The 21918-nt window shown below is 34.4% G+C and overlaps 1 protein-coding gene across 3 annotated transcripts in view; it reads right to left on the reverse strand.

Annotated features, from left to right (window-relative positions):
- Positions 1–21918, reverse strand: part of LOC108290525 (diacylglycerol kinase beta) — a 535319-nt gene that overhangs the window by 486857 nt on the left and 26544 nt on the right. For all 3 annotated transcript variants that reach the window (XM_017510376.2, XM_037732007.1, XM_037732006.1), the window contains exons 5-8: positions 19268–19385; positions 16784–16872; positions 16584–16700; positions 6748–6846 (exon numbers count right to left, since the gene is read on the reverse strand). In XM_017510376.2, coding sequence (XP_017365865.1) covers positions 6748–6846; positions 16584–16700; positions 16784–16872; positions 19268–19385 — 423 coding nt within the window. The remainder of the gene's footprint in view (positions 1–6747; positions 6847–16583; positions 16701–16783; positions 16873–19267; positions 19386–21918) is intronic.

Consider the following 21918-nt stretch of genomic DNA (forward strand, 5'->3'; position numbering starts at 1 on the left):
AAAAAAAAAAAAAAAAAAAAAAAAAAAAAAAACCATGATGGTAATGACTCATGAAGTCTAAGGGATAAACTGTGATGAGCAGAACTGAGAAGGACTTTTGTCAGGGAATGAAGGACATTTCCAAAGTATCTTTTTGTTGTTGTTAAAATAGTGAGTTTTATATGATTAATTTTAAAAATCCCTTTTAAGGCAGGCTGATGACATAATTGTTGAAGCCCAATTTAATTTAAGCCAAACTGCAAAGGGCTAAAACAACATAGACTACATCTGTCTTGAGTTAGGGCTCAATTAGAACACAGAAGAGTGAGTGGCTTGCATATGGCCTCATTAGGCCATACTCCATATGAGATTATTAAAATTTATTTGCAATGTCACTTTGTTTCGGATTGGCCAGCTGAGATTTCAGTGTGTTATCTGCGGCAAGAACCAAGAATGCATTTTTTAATAGATTCTATTAAAGGCAGAACATCTGTTTTGACAATCAATTGGGAAGGGTTAATGGCCTTTTATAAAAATTAAGCATCTTATCATGAGACTCAAAGAGTTGGAAGTCATCCTATATTTGTTTGAAAGTACAATAAGGGGAGGATTCAAGGAAACCTACCTTTGTAAACAGTTTCTGACTTCTCTTCAATATGGCAGTAAATGAACTATAGCTATAATTATTGCCAGATCATTTTACAAAAAAACATGCTAAGTACCTAAACAGTCATGGAAAAATCTCGATTAAAAATCCCATGTTAAATAAATTTTAAGCAATATAGGTTTTTGACAGTACTTTCAAAAGATGCTAGCTGCCAGTTGCAACCTCAGAAAACAGTAATTATATCTGATGTAGGGAATCATTGTTTAATTTTTTTTATTTGAATAGAAAAGATCATATGATAATGATTCTAATTTCAGAGAAGTTGATTTTAACCCATTTTTGTGGCCATTACCATTATCAAGATGAATTATCTGTGGAAACCATTTGTAGTGCATGCTTATAAAAAGCATTCCATCAGTGCACAGGAGATGGTTATCTTGCTAATCTTTCAAACTGGTGAGCATATATCTACTGAATCATTAACCTAAAGTTTATAACAACTATTGGGGAGGGGATGGGAAGGCTAAGAAGAGTGGTACATTTTTTTTTTTTTAATGACACTGGAGAAGGTGTTCTAAAATATAAGAAGATGAGGACTATGGATCTCGACCTTGTGATATGTCATTAAGATACAAGGCTATGTGAGCTTCAACCAGAAATTAAGGATCAACACTATATTTACAGAGGTCATAAAACAACCAATTCCTAACTACAGAGTCAAAGACTAAGGAAGAAATAAAGCTAGGGATCTTAAGATCTTTAATATTTCCTATAATGTGATAGAGATGATATCAATGACCACTTTGTAATAACTGAGTCTGAGCCTCACCTGCTCCTCTTAGAAAAGATAAGCACAAGAAACTGGGGCATGCAATTTCTTAGAGAGGAAATCGGTGTTAAACAATAAAAAAGAAAACAAGATGATATTAGATGTCAGGAATAATGATTTTCTTTAAATGAAGAACTACAGGTCATGCAGTATCAAATTATTCCTGTGAGTTACTGAAATTTCACAGACTGAAAAGGCTTAGAGCTTATCAGCTGGAGCAAATTAAGCAATTTTGTGAATGGAACAATTTTATTAATTTGTTTAAAGTATGATCATTTAAGTAGTTATTGCGTACTATTGTCAATATTTTTATTCCACGAAAAGCAAATAACCTTTAATTCTTACTTAGTGAGGTTAGCAAAATTTTAAAGTGAAGTATAGTGTATATTTATTAACATATACAAGACTCAAAGTCTTGAGCGAACAGGTGTACTTAAAGAATTACAAGTAGTTTAATTATTCTTGATTTCTAGTGGCTAAGGTAGTACATGAGAGAGTGAGCAGGTTGATCCAGTGAAAAAGCCCTGTTTACTGTAACAAAGAGTTGAGGATTCAAACAGTGAATCACCAAAACTATTTTATGAGTGAGAGAGACTTATGATATTTGCATTTTTTGAAAGTTGACCCATGAAGCAGTTTGGGGGTGTACAGAAAGGAGGTAGTTCACAAACATGCTACTGGGGCAATCCAAGAGGAAAATTTGTGAGGCTAGCATACCAGAGAGTCATAAGTGGGCTGAAATAAAGAGACAGGATTAAGAACATTGGAATAGTATTGATTAACCTGATATTCCAGATGAGGAATAAAAAATCCTACTTAGGTTTCTAGTTAGGGAAAGTTGGGGTGTGAAGGTTCCAGTAGCTGAGATACAACACATAAAAACTCTCTATTGGGATTTGGAAAAAGGGTGGCGATGAAATCTCAGAGCACAGCTCCAGAGTGATAATGACTCAGGTACCAATTCTGAATTGCCATGTACTACCCATGTGACACGGGGAAATTTACTTTGTTTCTCAGTTTCCTCCGATGAAAAATGGGAACAACTATAATATTTATCTCATATTGTCACTGTGAAAACAAAATGAATTCACATATTGTGTTACTTATACCCCTCCTTAATCTCAATTCCTACCTCACCTACTCTCAACCTGACTCCATTAAACTTGATTCCAATAGCCTTTGACTTCACTGTAATTTACAGCGTACTATTCCTAAAATATATTACTGTACCTCATATTTAATGTCTGTATTTCCCTCGTTTCCAGCTTAAATTCCAAAGTTAATCCTTACAATTACTCCTTTGCAAATCTTCTCAACTCTCTGGATGCCTTCTCTGTACATATTTGCCAAAAGAAACAGTCACATGAAGACTGGGCTATGCCTATTCCACTCATGAAGCTAGAATGTAATGAGATAAATATGAATGAATGTGAGTCAAGAAATACATTCATCTAAGCTGACTGGAATCATATACTAAATGGACGATTATTAACTAGAGGTAGCTGCTCTCTTCCCCTTGAAAATCACACTGTTTCTTTCATCCATTTAGTTCCCACTTCCTGGGTGACACAGGCTTCTTACACATCTTGCACCATCCTAACTCTAGCTAATGACCCAGCTTTCTATTTCTTTGAAAAAATAGAAATATTGTATCTTTCTGCCATTTTTGCCCCCTCAACACAGCACAGATTGTTCCTTTTAAAGTCTGGTCAGACTCCTCTACTGGCTTCCTATTTTATTCAGAGTGAAGGTTAAAGATTTTGCAATTGCCTAAATTGTCCCACCCATTATAAAAATCTTGTAATATCTTTGAACATCTGTTTTTCCTCCTATACACTCAGAGCTAGCCACTAATCTCCCCAGTCCCTTTGAGATCTGTCAAGTGTCTATCGTGTCAGAATCTACCTGTAAAATTCTGTCCCCAGACAGCCACCAGGGTGACACCCTCAAATCACTCAACGCTTAACTCTCTCCTCAGTGAATATCTTGACTGTCTCTTTTATAATCGCAGTCCCAACATTTCTTCTTTCTCTACTTTAATTTTGCCCTTTATATTGAAAACAAAGCTAGTACTTATTATATATATTAAAGGCATACAATTAATGTACAATAAATGTTTTGATACTGTTAAACAAAAACTATCAAAGGCCACTGTTTGGGACTGAGCTCTTACAGGAGGCGGCAACAGACCAGACCAAACCAAAATGGCGTCACTTGTACTAAAGTGTCACATAATCAAGTTGAAACTTTAAGAAAGCAGATTGATCCCAAAACACACCAGTTGTTTCAGAAAATATGAAATTCCAGACTACCTGACTTGGTATAATAATGATGTAACTACTCCTTTAACTCTTACCCAAAGAGTAACCTGAAGTCACATGATGTTCAACAATCAGCTTTTGTTTTGCATTATTGTGTTTACTTGTTTCCATCTTACAAAAACCACTGTTCTTCTATGTCCAGTGAGAGCTCTCATTCTACTTTGTAGAATGGAGGCTATCCTAATTCATGAATAAATGCCAGTTTGATTTATAAATAAAGGTGTTGTTATTTTGTTTTTAATAGTATAAATATATTGTGAAATGAGTATTATAGTCAAAAAAATTAACATATCCATCTCCTCTTATAGTTACGTGTGTGTGTGTGTGTGCGTGTGTTTAGAACACCTGAAATCTAGCGTATTGGCAGATTTTCAGTACGTAATATAGTATATAGTATAACATACTGAAAATCTGCCAGTATATAGTATATTTGAGATGGAGTCTCACTCTGTCATTCCAGCTGGAGTACAGTGGAGTGATCTCGGCTCACTGCAACCTACGCCTCTTGGGTTCAAGCGATTCTCCTGCCTCACTCTCCTGAGTAGCTGGGATTACAGGGACCTGCCACCATGCCCAGCTAATTCTTTGTATTTTTAGTCCAGATGGGGTTTCACCACGTTGGCCATGCTGGTCTTGAACTCCTGACCTGAAGTCATCCACCCACCTCGGCCTTCCAAAATGCAGGATGAGCCACCGTGCCCAGCCATGTTAAACAATATTAACTATAGTCATTACACTGTACATTTGATTTGTAGGCATTCATCTTAAATAGTTGCAACTTTGTACTCTTTGACCAACATTTCCCCACTCCTTCCCTCTTCATATCTTTAGAAATCAATGCTCTACTCTGATTCTATGTATTTTAGTACAGCCAGGTACTAAATAATTTACTTATTTGTATTGTTTATTGTCTACATTATCTCTGTTGGAATGTAAACTCCGTAAAGGCAAAGATTTGTCTTTGCTTTTAACGTTCTCATGTCTCTCTATAATACTGTTTGGCACATACTAGCTATGAAATGAATATTTACTGAACAAATTAATTAATATTTTAGCATAGTACCTGGGATAGTATATATGCTCAATCAAAAGAGCTATAATTATTACAGTAATATATAATAATATATTGGGCATATAGCATTTAAAATAATATGGGTCCTACAGGTGGCAGTTCTAGGCTTGGAATTTAGGACGATGAGCTGAGTATAAATTAGCTTGGTAATGCAATCATCTGAATAAACAAGATCTCATCGGGAAGGACAGTAAGAGAGGAACTCCATTACACAGGAAGGTAGAACCCAGGGACGCACCGACATGGGCATGTTGACATTGTGAACCCAGGAAAGATACTGAAAGCAAGTGTACAGAGAAACAGAGAAAGGACCAGGAGAATGAGGTATAAGGAAAGTCAATGAAAGGTAGACATTTCAGAAGGATGAAATGCTCAACTGTCATCACACACTTCAGAGTACATAGTACCACAAAAATGGTAAACAGGAAATGCTGAGATATAAATCAGTTTTAAAACTGTGGGAATATTTAATGATTGTAGATAAATCTTCAGAATAAAAATGGTCTAAAAATAGCAAAGAAAGGTTTTACAAGATTGTTCAAAGACAAGAATATTCATGTGACATGTGCTCTTTACTTTTGATTCTCTCAAAGATGTGATAACATAAAAAAAAAAAAAATCCTTAGATTTGAATTTGTGTAACTAGAAGTTGACGTAAGTGTACCAAGGAGGCAGTCCCAGGCTGCTGAACTGAGTGGGTTCTTGCATAGGCAGATGGATGGTAGGAAGAAATCATAGATCTCTTCTCAAAGTTAAAATCTGCGATCAAAAATGCATCTAAACCAGTACAATTGCTGTATTTTTTAATGAAAACATAAATAATACAAAAATCTGGAAGTCTTCAAGACAATACTTAAATGAATAAAATGACACTAAATTAACCTAAAATGTAAAATGTTTTTATATGACTCTCATTATATTTAATTAATCTTATTTACCACAGGATGTCTAAGAAACCTTACATGAAAGAAGAAAATTTAGAATTAGTTATTGCTATACTCAACAATATTGAGGTATTTTATTTTCCTCTATTTTTGTAGTTTGAAAAAGTGAAGAGTTTTTAATAATTTTGTTAAATAAAGGCATTTTAAATACAACCAGTATTTTACAGATAATTACAAAATGGATCATAAGTGGTACAAAATGAGTAATACAATTAATTTCTAGGTTGACCTTTAGAAAGGTATTTTTCTAACATTTCTTACTTGCTATAATTTTATTATATCAAATAGAAGTTCCAGCCATTTAATTTCCATGTTGCTTTTCAAAATGAGAAGTGCATCATGGATATAGTTTGTTTTTTACAGTAACTGTTACACTTTAGAAGCAATTGGGATTTTGAATATGAATTTTGTCATTTGAATATCTGCTCTTCCTACCAAGGTTCGTTCTTTTCAAAGTTACTTTACTCATGCATTTTCACTTCTATATTTATTGAATTACATAATTATTTTGCAGGTAGTTAAATTTATCATTCAATAAAAGATTTAAAAAAACAGCTAATAGCAGTGCATAACTTTCTTCAAGGTTGTGTCCTCATTTTAGGTAGTCTCTAACCTAGATGAGAGCCCTCAACATTGCAGATATATAACGTGCATCCCCAGCAAAACTGCCCATAGGAATAACTTCATTATTCTGGGAAGCTAGATCTATAAAATATATAAAATGTAGAAGTGTTCTGCTTTTACAATTCCTGGTAAGTACAGCATGACTAAGTGATAAAACCTGAGTCAGCTTCAGTTCAAGCATACCATTCCAAAACGTGCATAGTGACACGAAGGAAAAAGAAAATATAGTGAGCAAAGGTGTTCTGTTCCAGAGTAATGATGTATTTTAGATCTATATAGTTCTACCTTGATTAATGAAAAATTACCTCTAGAAGCATTTAGTGGTATATGATACTGATCAGTCACAGCAACCATGTTAAGGAAAAACTCACCAGTACCACTGGACAGATTGTTGTGGGTGGTAAAATATGGTCCTTCAAAGGTCCACAGTCACATTCAGGTTTTAGATGAGAAGCACATTTGTTATGAAGCTGAAAAAAGAGAAAGGGGGATAATATCAAATTCTACATGACAACATCTAACATGGGGGAGATTATAGTTCAATTAAGATACAGCAAACACATTAAAAGTAAAATAAACAAATTATAAGAACAAATAAACAGAGTCAAGAAGGAATTCCTAATACATTTGTCCTTATATATGTACTGTAAATAAACCACTTATCAGCTTCTGAGACACATTCTGTACATTTTGTAATTCTCAGAAATATTTATGTTAAAAATATACTTTAGGTTTTGTGCCAAAGAAGGCTGATTTCTTTGACAAACACAGATTATTGTCCAACATACTTCTTTCTTTGCTTATCTGTTAGCATAATCTTGAAACCACTGTGCCTGTGTACGCTTTTTTTTTTTTTTTGACCCTCATGTTTTCTCAAAGTCATTCCAAAGTGCACAGCTCAGTATGGGGCATAATTGATCCCATCATTAGTTTTAACTTTGTAATTCAATATGTAAATGCAACCAGAGATTCATCTCAGTAGGAGCAGGATATAAATAAAAGATGATTATGATTATAAAAATTTATCTGTATATTGTATTTATCAGCTCAACATTAAGTTAGTGTATAATCATACAATGTTATATTTATTTTTAATATGTATCAACCCAAACTAATATCTTTATTAACCTGGTCACAAGTTTACATTAAGGTGTTATAACGTGGTTCTTAAAATAGTGATGTTTTTAAATTGAGATGGTAGTTTTTTAAAAAAATTACACAGATTTGGTAAAATAATACTTGCTTGAAGGCATCTAGAGATTTCTCCCTCCTGCACTATGCATCAATTTGATATGAACTGTTCATACTTTAGAAAAAAATATATATTTCTAAAAGATAACATGTCATATTCAAAACAAAAAAGAGCCGCATCATTTTTCAGTTTTAAATCAAAAGCTACCCAATTCAAGCCTTGGCTACATTAATTTCTACAACATACATACCTTTGTGGGCAGTTATTTATCAACTAAGCATAGGAGTCTAATGAGTGTTGATTGATTTTTAGTGGCAGAATAGTATCAAAGAGGTATTTCTGTGGTCCTAGCATCTAAAACTGTTGTCATGCTAATTCCCTACATTTGTACTATAATTAATGCACATTAGGCTATATTACATGAAATAAAAGTATCTTTACATATTCATTCATAATTAGCAGCTCTGCTTCTCGGTGGCATATAAACTTCTCTATAAAAATGATTTAATCGGGCGTGGTGGCTCATGCCTGTAATCCCAACACTTTGGGTGGCTGAGGCAGGTGGATCACAAGGTCAAGAGATCGAGACCATCCTGGTGAACATGGTGAAACCCCGTCTCTACTAAAAATACAAAAAATTAGCTGGACATGGTGGTGCATGCCTGTAATCCCAGCTACTCAGGAGGCTGAGGCAGGAGAATTGCCTGAACCCAGGAGGCGGAGGTTGCAGTGAGCCGAGATCGTGCCACTGCATGACAGCTAGACTCCGTCTTAAAAAAAAAAAAAAAATGATTTAAGCATATTAGGCACTACTGGTCTTTGTCAAGAGGTAAGAAGTGCTAAAGATAGAGAAGCAGTTGAATGCACTACAGAACTAAATAAACTGATACTCAGAGAAAATTAAAATATATAGTTTCCTAAAACAAACTTACTGACCGGTTTAAAATGTATTATTAATTTATTGGACCTAATCAACTTTCTTATAATAAATCATGGCCATGGGTGTTTGGATTTAAAGGTAACAGATTATCAAGTGTTGAGGCGGATCAACTCCTCTCCACCGAAAGATATGTTGAAGTCCTAACTTTTCAATGTGAACTTCATTGGATATGAGGTCTTTCTAGATGTATTTAACTTAAGATGTAGTCATTCTTGGTTTAGTTGGACCTTAATCCAATGACTGGTGTCCTTAGAAGAAGAGGGAAATCTGGACAGAAAGACAAAGGCATGGAGAGGAGAAGGCCATCTGATAATACAGGAGATTTGAGTGACGCAGCTACAATACAAAGAATTCCAAGGATTGCTGACAACCACCAGAAGCTAGGAAGAAGCACAAAAGGATCCCTTCGGAAAGCCTTCAGAGGGAGGATGGCATGCTGAAATTTGAAATTCTAGCCTCCAGAGCAATGAGTGAATACATTCTTGTTTAGACACCTATTTCACTGTTACAGTAGCCCTAGAAAACTAATATACCCAGTACTACAGAAATTGCACTAAAACCAAAGAAAGACTATGTATCTTAAGACTCTGCTGTACTATGAATGTCACAGAGAAAGAGCTTTTGCTCTTTCTTTGATCCTGGGCAACTTCCTTAACACTGAGAAAACAGACTCTAAGAATCCTCTACAAAGAAAAACAGATCTGAGATAAAAATCTACTTGTGTTTACAGCAAGAAAGTGTTGAAATATTACTCTTGATTACAGTGTAAAGCTAAACAGGTGACTCTGAGGGCCATAGGGGCAGGACATACTGAGTCTCATGCCAACACTGACTACAGATGCACAGTCAGAGGCCTCAGTCTCCTCAGTGCTTCCATTCATGTGTTTCCAACAATTTGCAACTGATATGGCAAGTGGCGACTCAGCTCTCTGTATAGTTATTCGAGGGTTACTGATGTAAGAAAGGATGGCAAAAATAAAATTAATTTAATGACAACTTTGGGGCATTTAGGATAGTTTCCCAGACAGAAGGAAAGAATCGAAGACTCAGATAGAATCACGAAGTAGATGAGCTTACCACAGTGTATGTGAAGGGACAACTCTGTGTATTGGGGTTTGGGAGTTTCAGAGTATAGGTACCAACAATTGATCCCATGAAATTCTGGCCTTTGCATAGCCAAATAAAACCAGAATGGAATTTCCCAGTTTGATTACCACTGTGGTCCACATCTCTGAGTTTTGTCTAGGCAGTCGTAAGGCACTCTCCCAGAAACATAAGCACAGAGTAGGATCCATAAAAAGTTTAATAACCATATTATTATCTGATACATAGAGCCACACAATGCAAGAAAATTCTCCTAACCAAGAAGCCTATGTTTGATAATATGCAGGAATACCTTATGCTTGTATTAAGACTAGAATCTGGCAGCTAATAAATACATTTGCATAACCATCAACATTATGACATTGTTTGTAGCCAAGAGTTTTAAAACTGATGAGTACTGATCATTTTACAAGTTGTGAATCAAATTTGTATGACAAGTTTAGTTTATGCATCACATTGCTTGGAAGTATATTTGAGGAAAAAATATATATCGTGAAAGCCAATGTGAAAATACGTATCATTTTTAGGACCACCTATAAAGTGTAAAAGTGAACACTGTGAACTTAAAACTGCTCTAAATAATAAAGTCTATTTTCAAAAGCAAAACTCAACAAAATAAAGTTACATAATAGAATTCAAATGCTACAATTTTTTTTTCTTTAAGATACCAGTAATATTTTGTTTCCTGATCAGGTGCTTACAGAATATTCATTTGGGTGAAATTCATTGAGCTCTGCCCTTTGGATATAAGTGCGTTTCTGTATGCACATTTTCCTTCAATAATAAGCTTTTTACAGTTTGAAAGAATGAATAAGACCTACTAGTTGATAGCACAACAGGGTGACTATAGTCAGTAATAATTTAATAGCACATTTTTAAACAACTTTAAGAGGGTAATTGGATTGTTTGTAACTCAAAGGATAAATGCTTGAAAAGATACCCTGTTCTCCATGATGTGCTTATTTCACATTGCATGCCTGTATCGAAACATATCATATGCCTCCTAAATATACATACCTACTATGTGTCACAGAAGTTAAAAATTAAGTGAATATCATCAACAATAAAAATGTGCTTAAACTTGTCACCATATTTCATGGACAGGTATATAAGAAAAAGGCACAGCTGAGTCCTTCTCAGTGTTAATAAGATGCTGAAGGCTGATAATTGTTTTAAAGATAACCTATATCCCAAATCAGCAAAACCCTAAACACAGAGATCCTCATCAAGAAGAAAAATAAGCTAGAGCACTGAAGATGCTGCCTCTTGAGTAAAACAACCAATAGTGCACCAGAGAAAAGGAATTGTTTACTATTTAAAAATTTTTAAAACATTTTTGTTCAATTATCTTTACGTTTTTTTCAATCTAAGGCAAAAAAATCCTTAGCTCATTTTAAAATATACATCCAGAAATTCCCATTCATGTTAAGAGATTCAGTGCCATATGTAGGAAAGTCATATAATAGGAACCAGCTTTTCCTGGAAATGAATTAAACACTTGGAAATAATTTCAGAGTTTATGACAACTTCCAGTAGCACCTAATTTAGAGCCAGATCTATGTTTATTAGAAAAAGCTGTCTCAAGATAGAAAGAAAAAGAAAGTGTGTGAATGTGTGTATGCATGTGTGCCTGCATATACTTCTTGGAGAAGTTGAGGAAAGAGTGGGTGTGCTGGTCAGAGAAGAAAATGGAATCTAAGAAGTCAAAAGGAGGAAAAATAGAAAGTAAATGTTCATGGGAATTTAGAGGAAAATAGGAAATCAACTATTCCTCTAAAGAAAAACCCAAAGGCCTGACTTGGAAGAACATATTCATTGGTTTAATCCATTCCACTGGCCCCTAATATTTTCTAGTTTTGGGGTACTTCATAAGACTGGCATTTGCTGAAGCAGAAATGTTTTCACAGCACTGGAAACCTTTAAACATTACTGTTAGGAATTCAGTATATTAGTAAATAATATTATCTCTATATTATACAAAATTAGTGATTCATTTCAATGAAATAGGTGTTCTTTTTTTCACCACTAAATAAATGCATCAACCTCCTATCCTGGTGAGTTCTGCCTGACCAGTGATAGCTTACCTTGACCAGAAGTGATTTACAACATGTTCTACATGGAGTATCAAGAAAACACACTTTGAGAAGAAATGAACAGGTATAGCAGTGGGATATTAAGGGTGTTATTAATCAAGATAGAAGAGAGAGCCAAGGTGAATATTTTGCCTGTCCCAGAGGACTGAAATATAAAACACAGAGACTGGTTCCCTAAATATCAGAAGGCAGTCTTCCATTGACCTTCCCCTAAGCTTTTCATCATTTTAATTTTGAAGTGACTAGATTTATAAAAGAATATAAAATTTCATTCTAAGAACCTAACTGTATATTTACAAGATGGCCAACTAGTAAATCAAGAAATCACAAGTATGAACTGAAAAATGGTATGAAAATGGATTTTTATCTTTAAGTATTTGTTTAAGCTTACTTGCATATCTGATGGATTTTTGAGCATTGCAGGACAATATTACGAAACAAACCTTAAATAAAAACTGTGTTTGAAATTTAATATCCTACTGTAAGGAGAATAGTGTATGAGTGATTAAAGTTATCTTACTGAAGACTTCTCTACACTCAGTGCTTTGTCAAGAACTTCAGGTGGTCAGGAAACAATGTGTGACATGGAAAATCAACAGGAATGGACTACAATTAACAGTACAAACAACCTTAGCCTGTTGTGTGAAACCACTGGAGAGCATTTCACTTTCTCTTTGGATGTGGAATAAACACGCAGAAACTGTTCAGAATCAAGATATATTAGTGTCAAGCAAAATTTCAAGGAAGACAGGTAACCTAGCTTGTCTCCTAAGGTATGGTTAGAATTTAAAATAAATGCATTCAAGGGAAGGGGGTGAACAAAATAATGGGTGTGAAGAAAACATGGCCTCCCCAAGGGACTGTCAACAGAAATACACAGCTATGGCAGAGGGTGTATAGAGAAGAGGAATATTATACATGGTTATGTTTAGGTTTGGTTCTGATTTCTAAAGAACTAAAAACCAAGTTGAGGCAAGGGGTGTTGAGGGCTGCATTTATTATCACAGAACTATTATAGATTGCTAAAGAAGGCATATGATAACAAATTAGTATTTTCAGAAGATCTTTCTGGAGGTGGTATGCAGCCTGCATTATAGGAAAAGTACCTTCTGTTAAGGAAATGAGCCAAGAGATTTTGACTCTAATCTAGTCAAGAGGTGCTAAGAGCTTGCACTAGGGCTGCGAATGTGGAGACAAAACCTCAAATCTGAGAGAGATATTTTAAGTAGGAAATGTCAAGACTCAGTGACAGGTTGTGTACATGAGATAAAGGTAAAAGACAAGAGTAAAAAAAAAATTGACTTATAACTTTTTTTTCCAGTGACTGGAAAAATGACAATGCTATGTCTGATAGAATGAGAGAATTGTAGTAATAGTCTGCAGGAATGAAAATTCATCAGTGTGGCTTAGGGTTTAGTGAGATTCAGGACCACAGGATTCTGAATGTTTTTAGTGTATGCAGGTGCTGTTCTCACTTAGACTGGGCAACTATCCATCCCTCTAGAGGGGAGAGGCAAATGACATAAGCCTCCTTCATGGAGTGCCCTCTGGAAACCAGGGGTTGGTTCTGTGCACCCAAACAGTATTTCATACACCCACAAATAGAATTGTTACTTACTGAGCACTTACTATGTATGAGGTCTTGTCCTAAACATATCTGCAGAGATTTATTTGCCCCATTAATCTTCATAACAATCTAATAAACTAGGCATCATTAACTTGATTTGATACATTAGGAAATTTGCCCAAACTGGTTATATAAAATGGTCCAGTATGACACCACTAGTAAGAGAGGAGATGAACTTAAGAATCTGGTTGGTCTGACTTACAGCAGTCAAGTCATTTCGAAAAGTCATCTATAAAAGTAAGTAATAGCTTTTGGGCAAAACCCTGAAACAAAGCCAATCTCTCTGTTTCTCTCTACAATATATTACTCATGAAACCCATTCAGATAGGCCTTTCTGAAGCCTAGAATTGGAGCCCCATAACCCAATACTTTTATAACTGCTCCTAGCTCTTTGTTATGTTCATAGCACCTTCCGGAAAGTGTAAACGCAAAAGAAAGTAAATTCAGTTGTTTAAAGGCAAGCAGTAGTACTGGATAGTCCTCAGTCAAGAGCAGATCCATTTTATGCTGAAATGTTCCTGCAATGGCTCAATAGGAAACTGCAAATACTACTAAGTACAAAAATGTTCTAAAGTAAATAGATACTGTTTATCCAAGGCACAAAATCAATAATTAAGTAAATGTGTCCCTAAAATTGATTAAAATTAAAAATCCAGAATTGTATAGAGTCTGAAGTGACTTTTGAGATAGAGTCTCTTGGATATACGATAACTTTAAAAAAATTGTGCAAGTCTTGTTTTATGCACTTAATATCCATAAGACCCCTGGAGCTCATGGTTTATATAAAATAAGGCTGAGGTTGGCTAGAAGTCTCAGGACTTGAGAGAGCTTAGTAAATGGGCAGCATTTATCTTTTTCTTTCTTGCTTGCTTTGCCTTATCCCCATCAGAGATCCCTGGTTAGCCTGTTTCCTGAGTAGAACTTTGATACTGATTAATTGATTGATTTACTAATAATTTTAAGCAGGGATTTAAGACATTCACTGTTTACGTAGTGCTATGCCATAAGGACAAACAAAATCACATTCAGTTATCCAATGACATTAAAGAATAAAATGTTAAGGGTATATTGTATTATCTGATTTGGGACATACATTTTTAGATTTTAAAAAAGTACAGTTTATTTAAAAGCAATATCCTTTTTCCTCTAAAAGAAGGTGACTCTTTCTTTTCTTGTAAGGCTAGGGTCAGGAACAAGACCAAAGCAAATGCATAACCTGTGAGTAGTAGGGCTAGGTGTAGTTTCTGGAGCACCACACAAGAAGAACCATGAAAACAAAAAGGAAGAAAATGAGGAAAAACAAAATGGACTAGAAAACAAGGAAAGGAAGAATTTTAAGATGCTTTGAGTACAAATAAGAGACCAATGGCAATAGTACCTTTGAGGACAGTGATTCCCGTGACTGGAAATTGTAGAAGACAGACTTCACAGAGATTAAATCGAGAAAGAATGAGAGGAATCAAATACAGAAAACTCTAACAGCTTTGAAATTTTCCATTAGAAAAGTTAGTGATGTATGTTTTTGGAGTGTTCAAACTGAGTACACACTTAAAAATATTGATTATTTAAGAAATAAAAAAGAAAATATGAATAGTAAACCCAAGACAATATTTTCAAAATTTATGAAGAATAAGAATACAATTGGAGATACAAAGAAGAAGTAATTTCTAATGTTCTCTAATCTCAGTTCATGTTAAAGTTAAGATTTAACCAGCAAAATACTCACCATATGAAAAAAATAAGTGGAAGCCCCCTACAAGGTCAGAAACAAAAACTACATATTTTTGTAAATGCTTAGCAAAAAACAAACCTGTTTTTAAAAAGGTGCATGAATGGTTTAAAAAATGAAGTAGTTGCGATCTTCTTAAAGCTGGGAATTCAATATGTTTGAATAATTCATGTGTGTAATTTGAATCATCGTTAGACATTTTATTATAACAACCAAACACTTTTAAAAAACTATCTTTCATAATTGAGAAAATTTCAAATGTAAATATAATTTAACTAATAGTTGAAAATGATTGCAGAAAACGTGTTCATTTAAAAGAAAGTACTTAATTGTATTTTTGAAATGTAAGTCAGTTGTTTTTCTCATTATTCTTTATACGTGTGTGTGTGTGTGTGTGTGTGTGTGCGTGTGTGTGTGTGTGAGAGAGAGAGAGAGAGAGAGAGAGAATACTTAAGAGAATTGTTTAATCCCTGGATTGAGGGCAGTGCACTGGGGGACACGGTGGTGACATTTATTTGTTTACCTGATTCAGTGCCTCCTACTGTTTTATTCTGGCAAAAGCAAAAATTTTAGTCCTGTAACATGAATACTCACTCTATGCTGGAAACAAAACTCCAGCCACATATATATTTTTGTACTACATTATCAAAAATAGCTATTCTTGAAAACATGTGATTCTAATTAACCTCCCCAAACTGCACATATAACTGTAGAAGTACCATCTAACATCTGCATTCATTCCAAAAATTTTTTCAAACTAGATTTGACAATCATTCAAACCAGGTAGAAATCTAAAGTTTCCCAGAAAGACCAATTTATCTCTTCTTTCTTAAGTGTGAACACCATCAATGACTAGCATTTACATCAGTATCTCTTATATCCTAATTTATGATTTAACTGAAACAGCAAGGTAACACTATGTTGGGAAGAAGGGTAAAATGAATTTTTAGAAGCATCGAGGCCTAAAATATGGCTTCCTTGCACTTCTATCTAGTCATGTGGTTAAGGACAATTTGCTTAATTTTTTCTTTGGTCTTTGAGTCTTCACTATATAATTACATCATTGAAGCTTATTGTTTGTCTAATCCTTTTAAGCCCATAGATTTTGTGACTAAAATAAATGTACAAGAAGCAAACCAGAAAACCCTTATCAAAAAGGATTGTGGAATACAGGAAGAACCAAGTTCTACCCAATCAATACCCTACTCTCATTTGCTTACTCCTCGCCATGGCCTCTGATTACCTTCCTGGGAACCTCTAGCTCTCCATGGAACACAGTTTGAAAACCACAGCATGGTATGATGTCTTAGATTGTCACCAGCTCTAAAATTCCAGATTCTATGGAGACAAATCTGACCCTGAGCCTATCTCATTGCAAATAAGCTGAAATAAGAAGTTTCCATGGTTTTATGCTTATACAGAGGTTCAGGAAGCCCTTCTAGGGTAGGACTTTCAGAGAGCATGAGATACACAGTCTTCAATGTGGGTAAGTGCTGGGATTTGTTTTCCAATTGCTACTCACTGTGATCTGACACCAAACACAGTGCAGTCCTGTCAGGCCCTGGTAACATTTAACGGTTTTGTGGCACTTATCACACTTGGTTGGGCAGTTACCTTCAACCCAGTAATGGTGCATGACCTAGAACAGAATGACATCATTGTGGTAAGAGGACACATCATATAGTCGCCAACTTCAGAAAGCAATCATGGACACAAACTTACATCAGTGTTCTTTTTGGACTTCACATAGGTCTTGATGCAAGAGGGAGGTGCTCTAGCCACACAGCGTTCATGGACTGTGTACTTGCAGACTGAAAGGAAGCAGGTACACAAATTCAGAGCTAATCCTGGTCCTGGTCGTAATTTCATAGAGAAAGAATGATATTAACAGAACCTCATTTCATATCCACTGCTCCCTAATCAATCCAATCAGCCACATCACGGAGAAGTCCAAGTCGACTGTTTTGACCATGGAATATAAAAGGCCAATTAGTACAGGAAATATTATGCATGTGAAAAACCAAGGCTCCCCTATCATGGCATAGCAGGAAATGCTTAATTAAATCAGTCCTCACTCAAATTTTTCACAATAATTCCCAGAAGACAAAAATATTAAAGACAAATTGATGACTGCCAAATGGCTTGGTGTCATTTGCTAGAAGGAAGAGATCTATATTTTACAAGTATAGGCATGAGAGCAGCTGGCGGGCATAGGAAAAAGCCCATGAGTTTATGCTATTTTGCCTCTTATCTAAACCTTAAATGGCTGATTAGTCTATTTCCAGAGAATAGATTTCATCATACAAGCCAGGGCTTCAGTAAAAGTTCATTCTTCACTTGCCATCATGGCATTGTTTGTCCAAAAGCAACAGCCTTTGCTGGGCAGCATATGCAAAAATTTATGTTACTATGCAAATACATATATACATACACACAGCAAATATATTTACCTGTGTATGTAAACAATTTGCGTCAGAAAACCAAGACATACGTTTTTGGCACCTTCAAATTCTTTATGGTTTGAGTCTGAATATGATTTAGGGTCAAATACATGTGTTCTTTTAATGAAATGCAAATTGAGTTCTAAATGCCTAATACAATACTTAAAAATAACCATGTAGCCAGCCTCCTCAATAAAAACAAAAACAAAAAACTAACCACTTCCTGAAATTAGAATGAAACATACTAAATCCACAGAATATTTATACAGTAAAACTCTTCCAAAATATTCACATCTGTGATTATCTTTTGCAACACTGAGGGAAAAAAACATGCTTTCTCTTTTCCTCCATATTAAAAATAATATTGAGTATTGCATTCACCACACTAACCAGTAAAAACTTCTCAGTGAAATTCTCACTCTTTATATATCATTCATCTTACTGAAGACATATCATTTTGTTTTATGTGTTCTTACTAACAGACTCTATCACAAAAATTCCTTTTCTTAAAAATAATAGAACACTAAAAACAAAGTACTTCTTTTGTATATGAAGAATGTTCTAGTGTCACTAACATGTAATTATCCTTTCAAACATAGCTGTCAGAAACCATAATGTTACACATGGCAAATTTCATGTAACTTTATTAAAATCCTTAAATAGTTCAGATACCATATCCATATGTTGCACTAAAACATGGTATTAAATGTCAAATAATACATCTGAGAGAAAGGAAATTCTCAAACATATTACCAAAGAAACTTCTAGCTAAAAACAAACAAACAAACAAAAAACCTATAAACCATTGATAGTATGGAAGCCACATAAGAAATAAGATTTAATTAAATGCACAACTATGGGATGTGTTTAATGAACTTGACAATTTCAGTAATTCTTTATAAGAAGAAAAGATTGCGGAGAGAGAAATTGATGGTTTAATGGAGAACTTAAATGAAGAGGATATAATATCAATATCTACTCATATTTATCAGGACTATCATGGATTGTAAAATTTTCTCAGGTAGACATGCTACAGATTTAAAAATGTTTAGGTGATTTTATGAACTAAATGTTATATACACTTTAAGAACGTTCTCATTGGCAGTACTGAGTTAACAGAATAAAATGAAAATTGCAAAGATGAGTGAAATGAAATTTTAAAAATGTCCACAACTCATTAATCATCAATGCTTTACATTCCAATATCTATTAACCATATATGAAGATTTTCCTTATGGTAGCATTAAAAATAATAGGCTTGGGGTATAAAATTAGTTTGTATTTCTTGCGATTTCTTAATTTGAATGCAAATCTATTTTTAATCAATTAATGTAACTTTAAAAAAAAAATACCCAAAGGAATCAACTCATTATAAGACATCCATGTGAATAAAGTGACTAACTTGTGTAGGGGTGGGGGGAGGCCAAATATGAATAAGATATAAGCATGAAAAACTAGTGAAAATCTTCAAAATAATCCCTGAAGAAATTGGAATCATGAATAAATTAAGCTACAGTGGAAAGAAAATCACTGAAGACTTGGAAAATGTCCTTCATTCTTTTCCAAGGGTAGGCTTTTCCAAAACTGAAGAAATAAGTTAGAGTAACCTAAACATTCAAAAATACACTACAGAAAAATATAAATCACATGTGCAGAGATGGTCCAGGTCGGTTTTTAGGTTTCCATCTACAAAATCAGACTATTCCATGAAATCATCTTTTGCTCACTCAAGGAGATGATGTCCAGGCAGAGCAAATGTACTCACAGGAACAGCAGAGGCCCTGCTTCCCCACGCCAATCAGCATATTCAGGCAAAGGTTGCAGTAGGCAGGTTTGTTAAAGTGTTTCAGTCGCCACACGTGCTGTCCGTCATCCTTCACGTTCTGCATGGGGCAGTAAGAGAAACAGATTTCACTTAATGAAATAAACAGTGAAAGATGTAAGTGCCAATAAAACTCAGAGCTGGACTGAAGCATGTGAAGACAATCTGTTATTTCATCCCTGACTTTCTCCAAGATCACTGCAGAGCCTTTAGAAAAACACATGTGCTCTAGTGAAATGAGATAGTGCTAACAAATCGCCGATGCTATAGCAACCCACAAATTCTTCTGTAACATCAACAGCTCTACAGCATACCCCAAACCATCACCACAACCTGCCACATGGATCAGGGACGTGACTGCCTCTCCTTTAAATACTTTATCCTTATCACAATTCCATAAACAAATAAATGAATAAAGAGAAAGAGAAAATACCCTTCAGTGGAAGAGCCTGATAAATAAGAACTCGCAAAGATGTCATTAACCCTGGATTACTAGTAGTAATATACAAAATTCTTGATGGTGATCAGGTCATGTAAGGTGGCAGAGGAATGGGATGGGATGGAAAACTAATACTAAAAGGTAAGTTATTGGTGATATTCCAGGGTTTCATTTGACAATTCCATATTTCAATTTATATTAATATGTTGTTTGAGTATGCTGCAAATAGTGTATTTTAAAAGGTAAACTTTTTGAAGGATTTATGTATGTTACCATTTTGTTTACTCTGTTATAAAATATAAGTAGTTTAAATCTCACAGAAAGATAGTAAAAACATTAAAACTGTATTAATATTTTTACTTATAACAATCACTAAAGTTATTTGCCACAATACAACCTTGAGTTTAAATTAATTCCCACTTTACTAAAATACTTTCACATTTTTTCTTTTCTGAGTAAAACTCTCTATATCATAATAGCTACTCCTGTACATGTTTAATCACAGCTGCATTGTTCAAGATTAAAACAAAATGAAATAATATGATGCTTAGGAATCTCTTAAACTCCTTACAAGAAGGTCAAGATATTAAATTAAATTATTCTATATCATTACTTTTGCTTTTACTTTTTTCTCCATTAACATTTACTTTTGTACTCTAATCACCAAATCATATCAAACAGATTAACATTTATTGGTATGCTATTGAAAACATTATTTATCATAATTTTTCAGGTTAGCCAAATTGTCATATTTCTTAGAATACATTCACCTAATAATTTTTTGAGCATCTACTAAGTGCTTAGGCACTAACATTAGTCCCGTAGTAGTGAGATAGTTAGACAATATGAATATATTCAGAACCTCTTGTTTCTCTTGATAATAAAATATTAATAATAATGCTCTTAACAACTTTTCCTATTCCCAAGAAAGGGATAAACCACTAGATTTGTAATACTAGAGAAAATCTATAGGAACTAATTCTTACATTGGAACCAGAAATGTCAAATTTGCATCATAACATAAAACATTAATGAAATGCTTCCTGGGCGATAATTCTCAGTGGGTCTCCTGAATTTCCTCATGTTTTGCAAGCAGAAGCACTGTCCTTTCTTATTCTTTCTTTTTAAGACTATCTTTTCAAAGATGTTTGAGTTAAATAACCTAGCCTTGGACAACAGAGACGTGTCTCCCTCCAGAAGAGGGTGGCGGTTTACTTACCATACTTGCAGTATAAGAAAAATAATCACTCCCTTGTAGGCAAAGGTTAAACGGGTTTGTTTACTACACATTATGACTCCTTTAGTTTTCCTAAGCCAAGGTTTCCAAAACCTGATGCTATGCACAAACATTACTTGGGTTCCACTCTGTCATTCCCATGAGACTTTGGAGGCAAGGTGAACTCACACGTGAAGCTCCTGTTGCTTGCTTTGCTGTGAATAACAAAGTCCAGTGTCTCTGACTTGGGAGTCTCATGTCCTCTGGGAGCATCCAGAAAACTATAGCAAGCTAACACATTAACTTCTAATAGGGTACATTTTGGACCCTTTACAATTCTTGACAATGCTCAGATTTACCTTTCTGACAAGGGACTAACAAACGCAACAAACACATCTATGCAGGTGTCATACAGAAAACTTCAGAAAACACAGGTGTTTCCATTTTCTTTTAAAACCCAAGAAATAGGCTTTGTATTAATTTCTGAATATCATTTTCTGGTTTGGGTGAGTCATAGATTTCTAGTAGCTTTACCACGTGAATAGAATATTTTATATATTTAACTTTGCTATATTTTCAAAACTGTCTATATTTTAAAATTTCTATTCCCGCAAATAATATTTAAACATCCTTATGTGGAAAGGTTAAATATGGGGTTGTTAATTTTTTAAAAACTAAATTAATATTTTAAAAATTAAATGTAGCACCTAAATGCTTAAAAACATTTTAAGTTAAAAGGACAAAAATCTAATTTCCGTTATGTATTACTGTTCTTGTAATTCTTGTCATTTTATTTTTAAATGGTTGTCCATTACATGTGAATAAGCTTCATCCTTTGAAGAACACATATGGACTAAGTTAGCTGGCATTTTCCTTATCAAAAAATAAACAAGTCTGAACGTGGGTGTTCTGTCAATCAGAACACTTAGCCATGTTACA

The sequence above is a fragment of the Cebus imitator genome, unplaced genomic scaffold (assembly GCF_001604975.1).
Source record: "Cebus imitator isolate Cc_AM_T3 unplaced genomic scaffold, Cebus_imitator-1.0 Scaffold437, whole genome shotgun sequence".
Lineage (NCBI taxonomy): Eukaryota > Metazoa > Chordata > Mammalia > Primates > Cebidae > Cebus > Cebus imitator.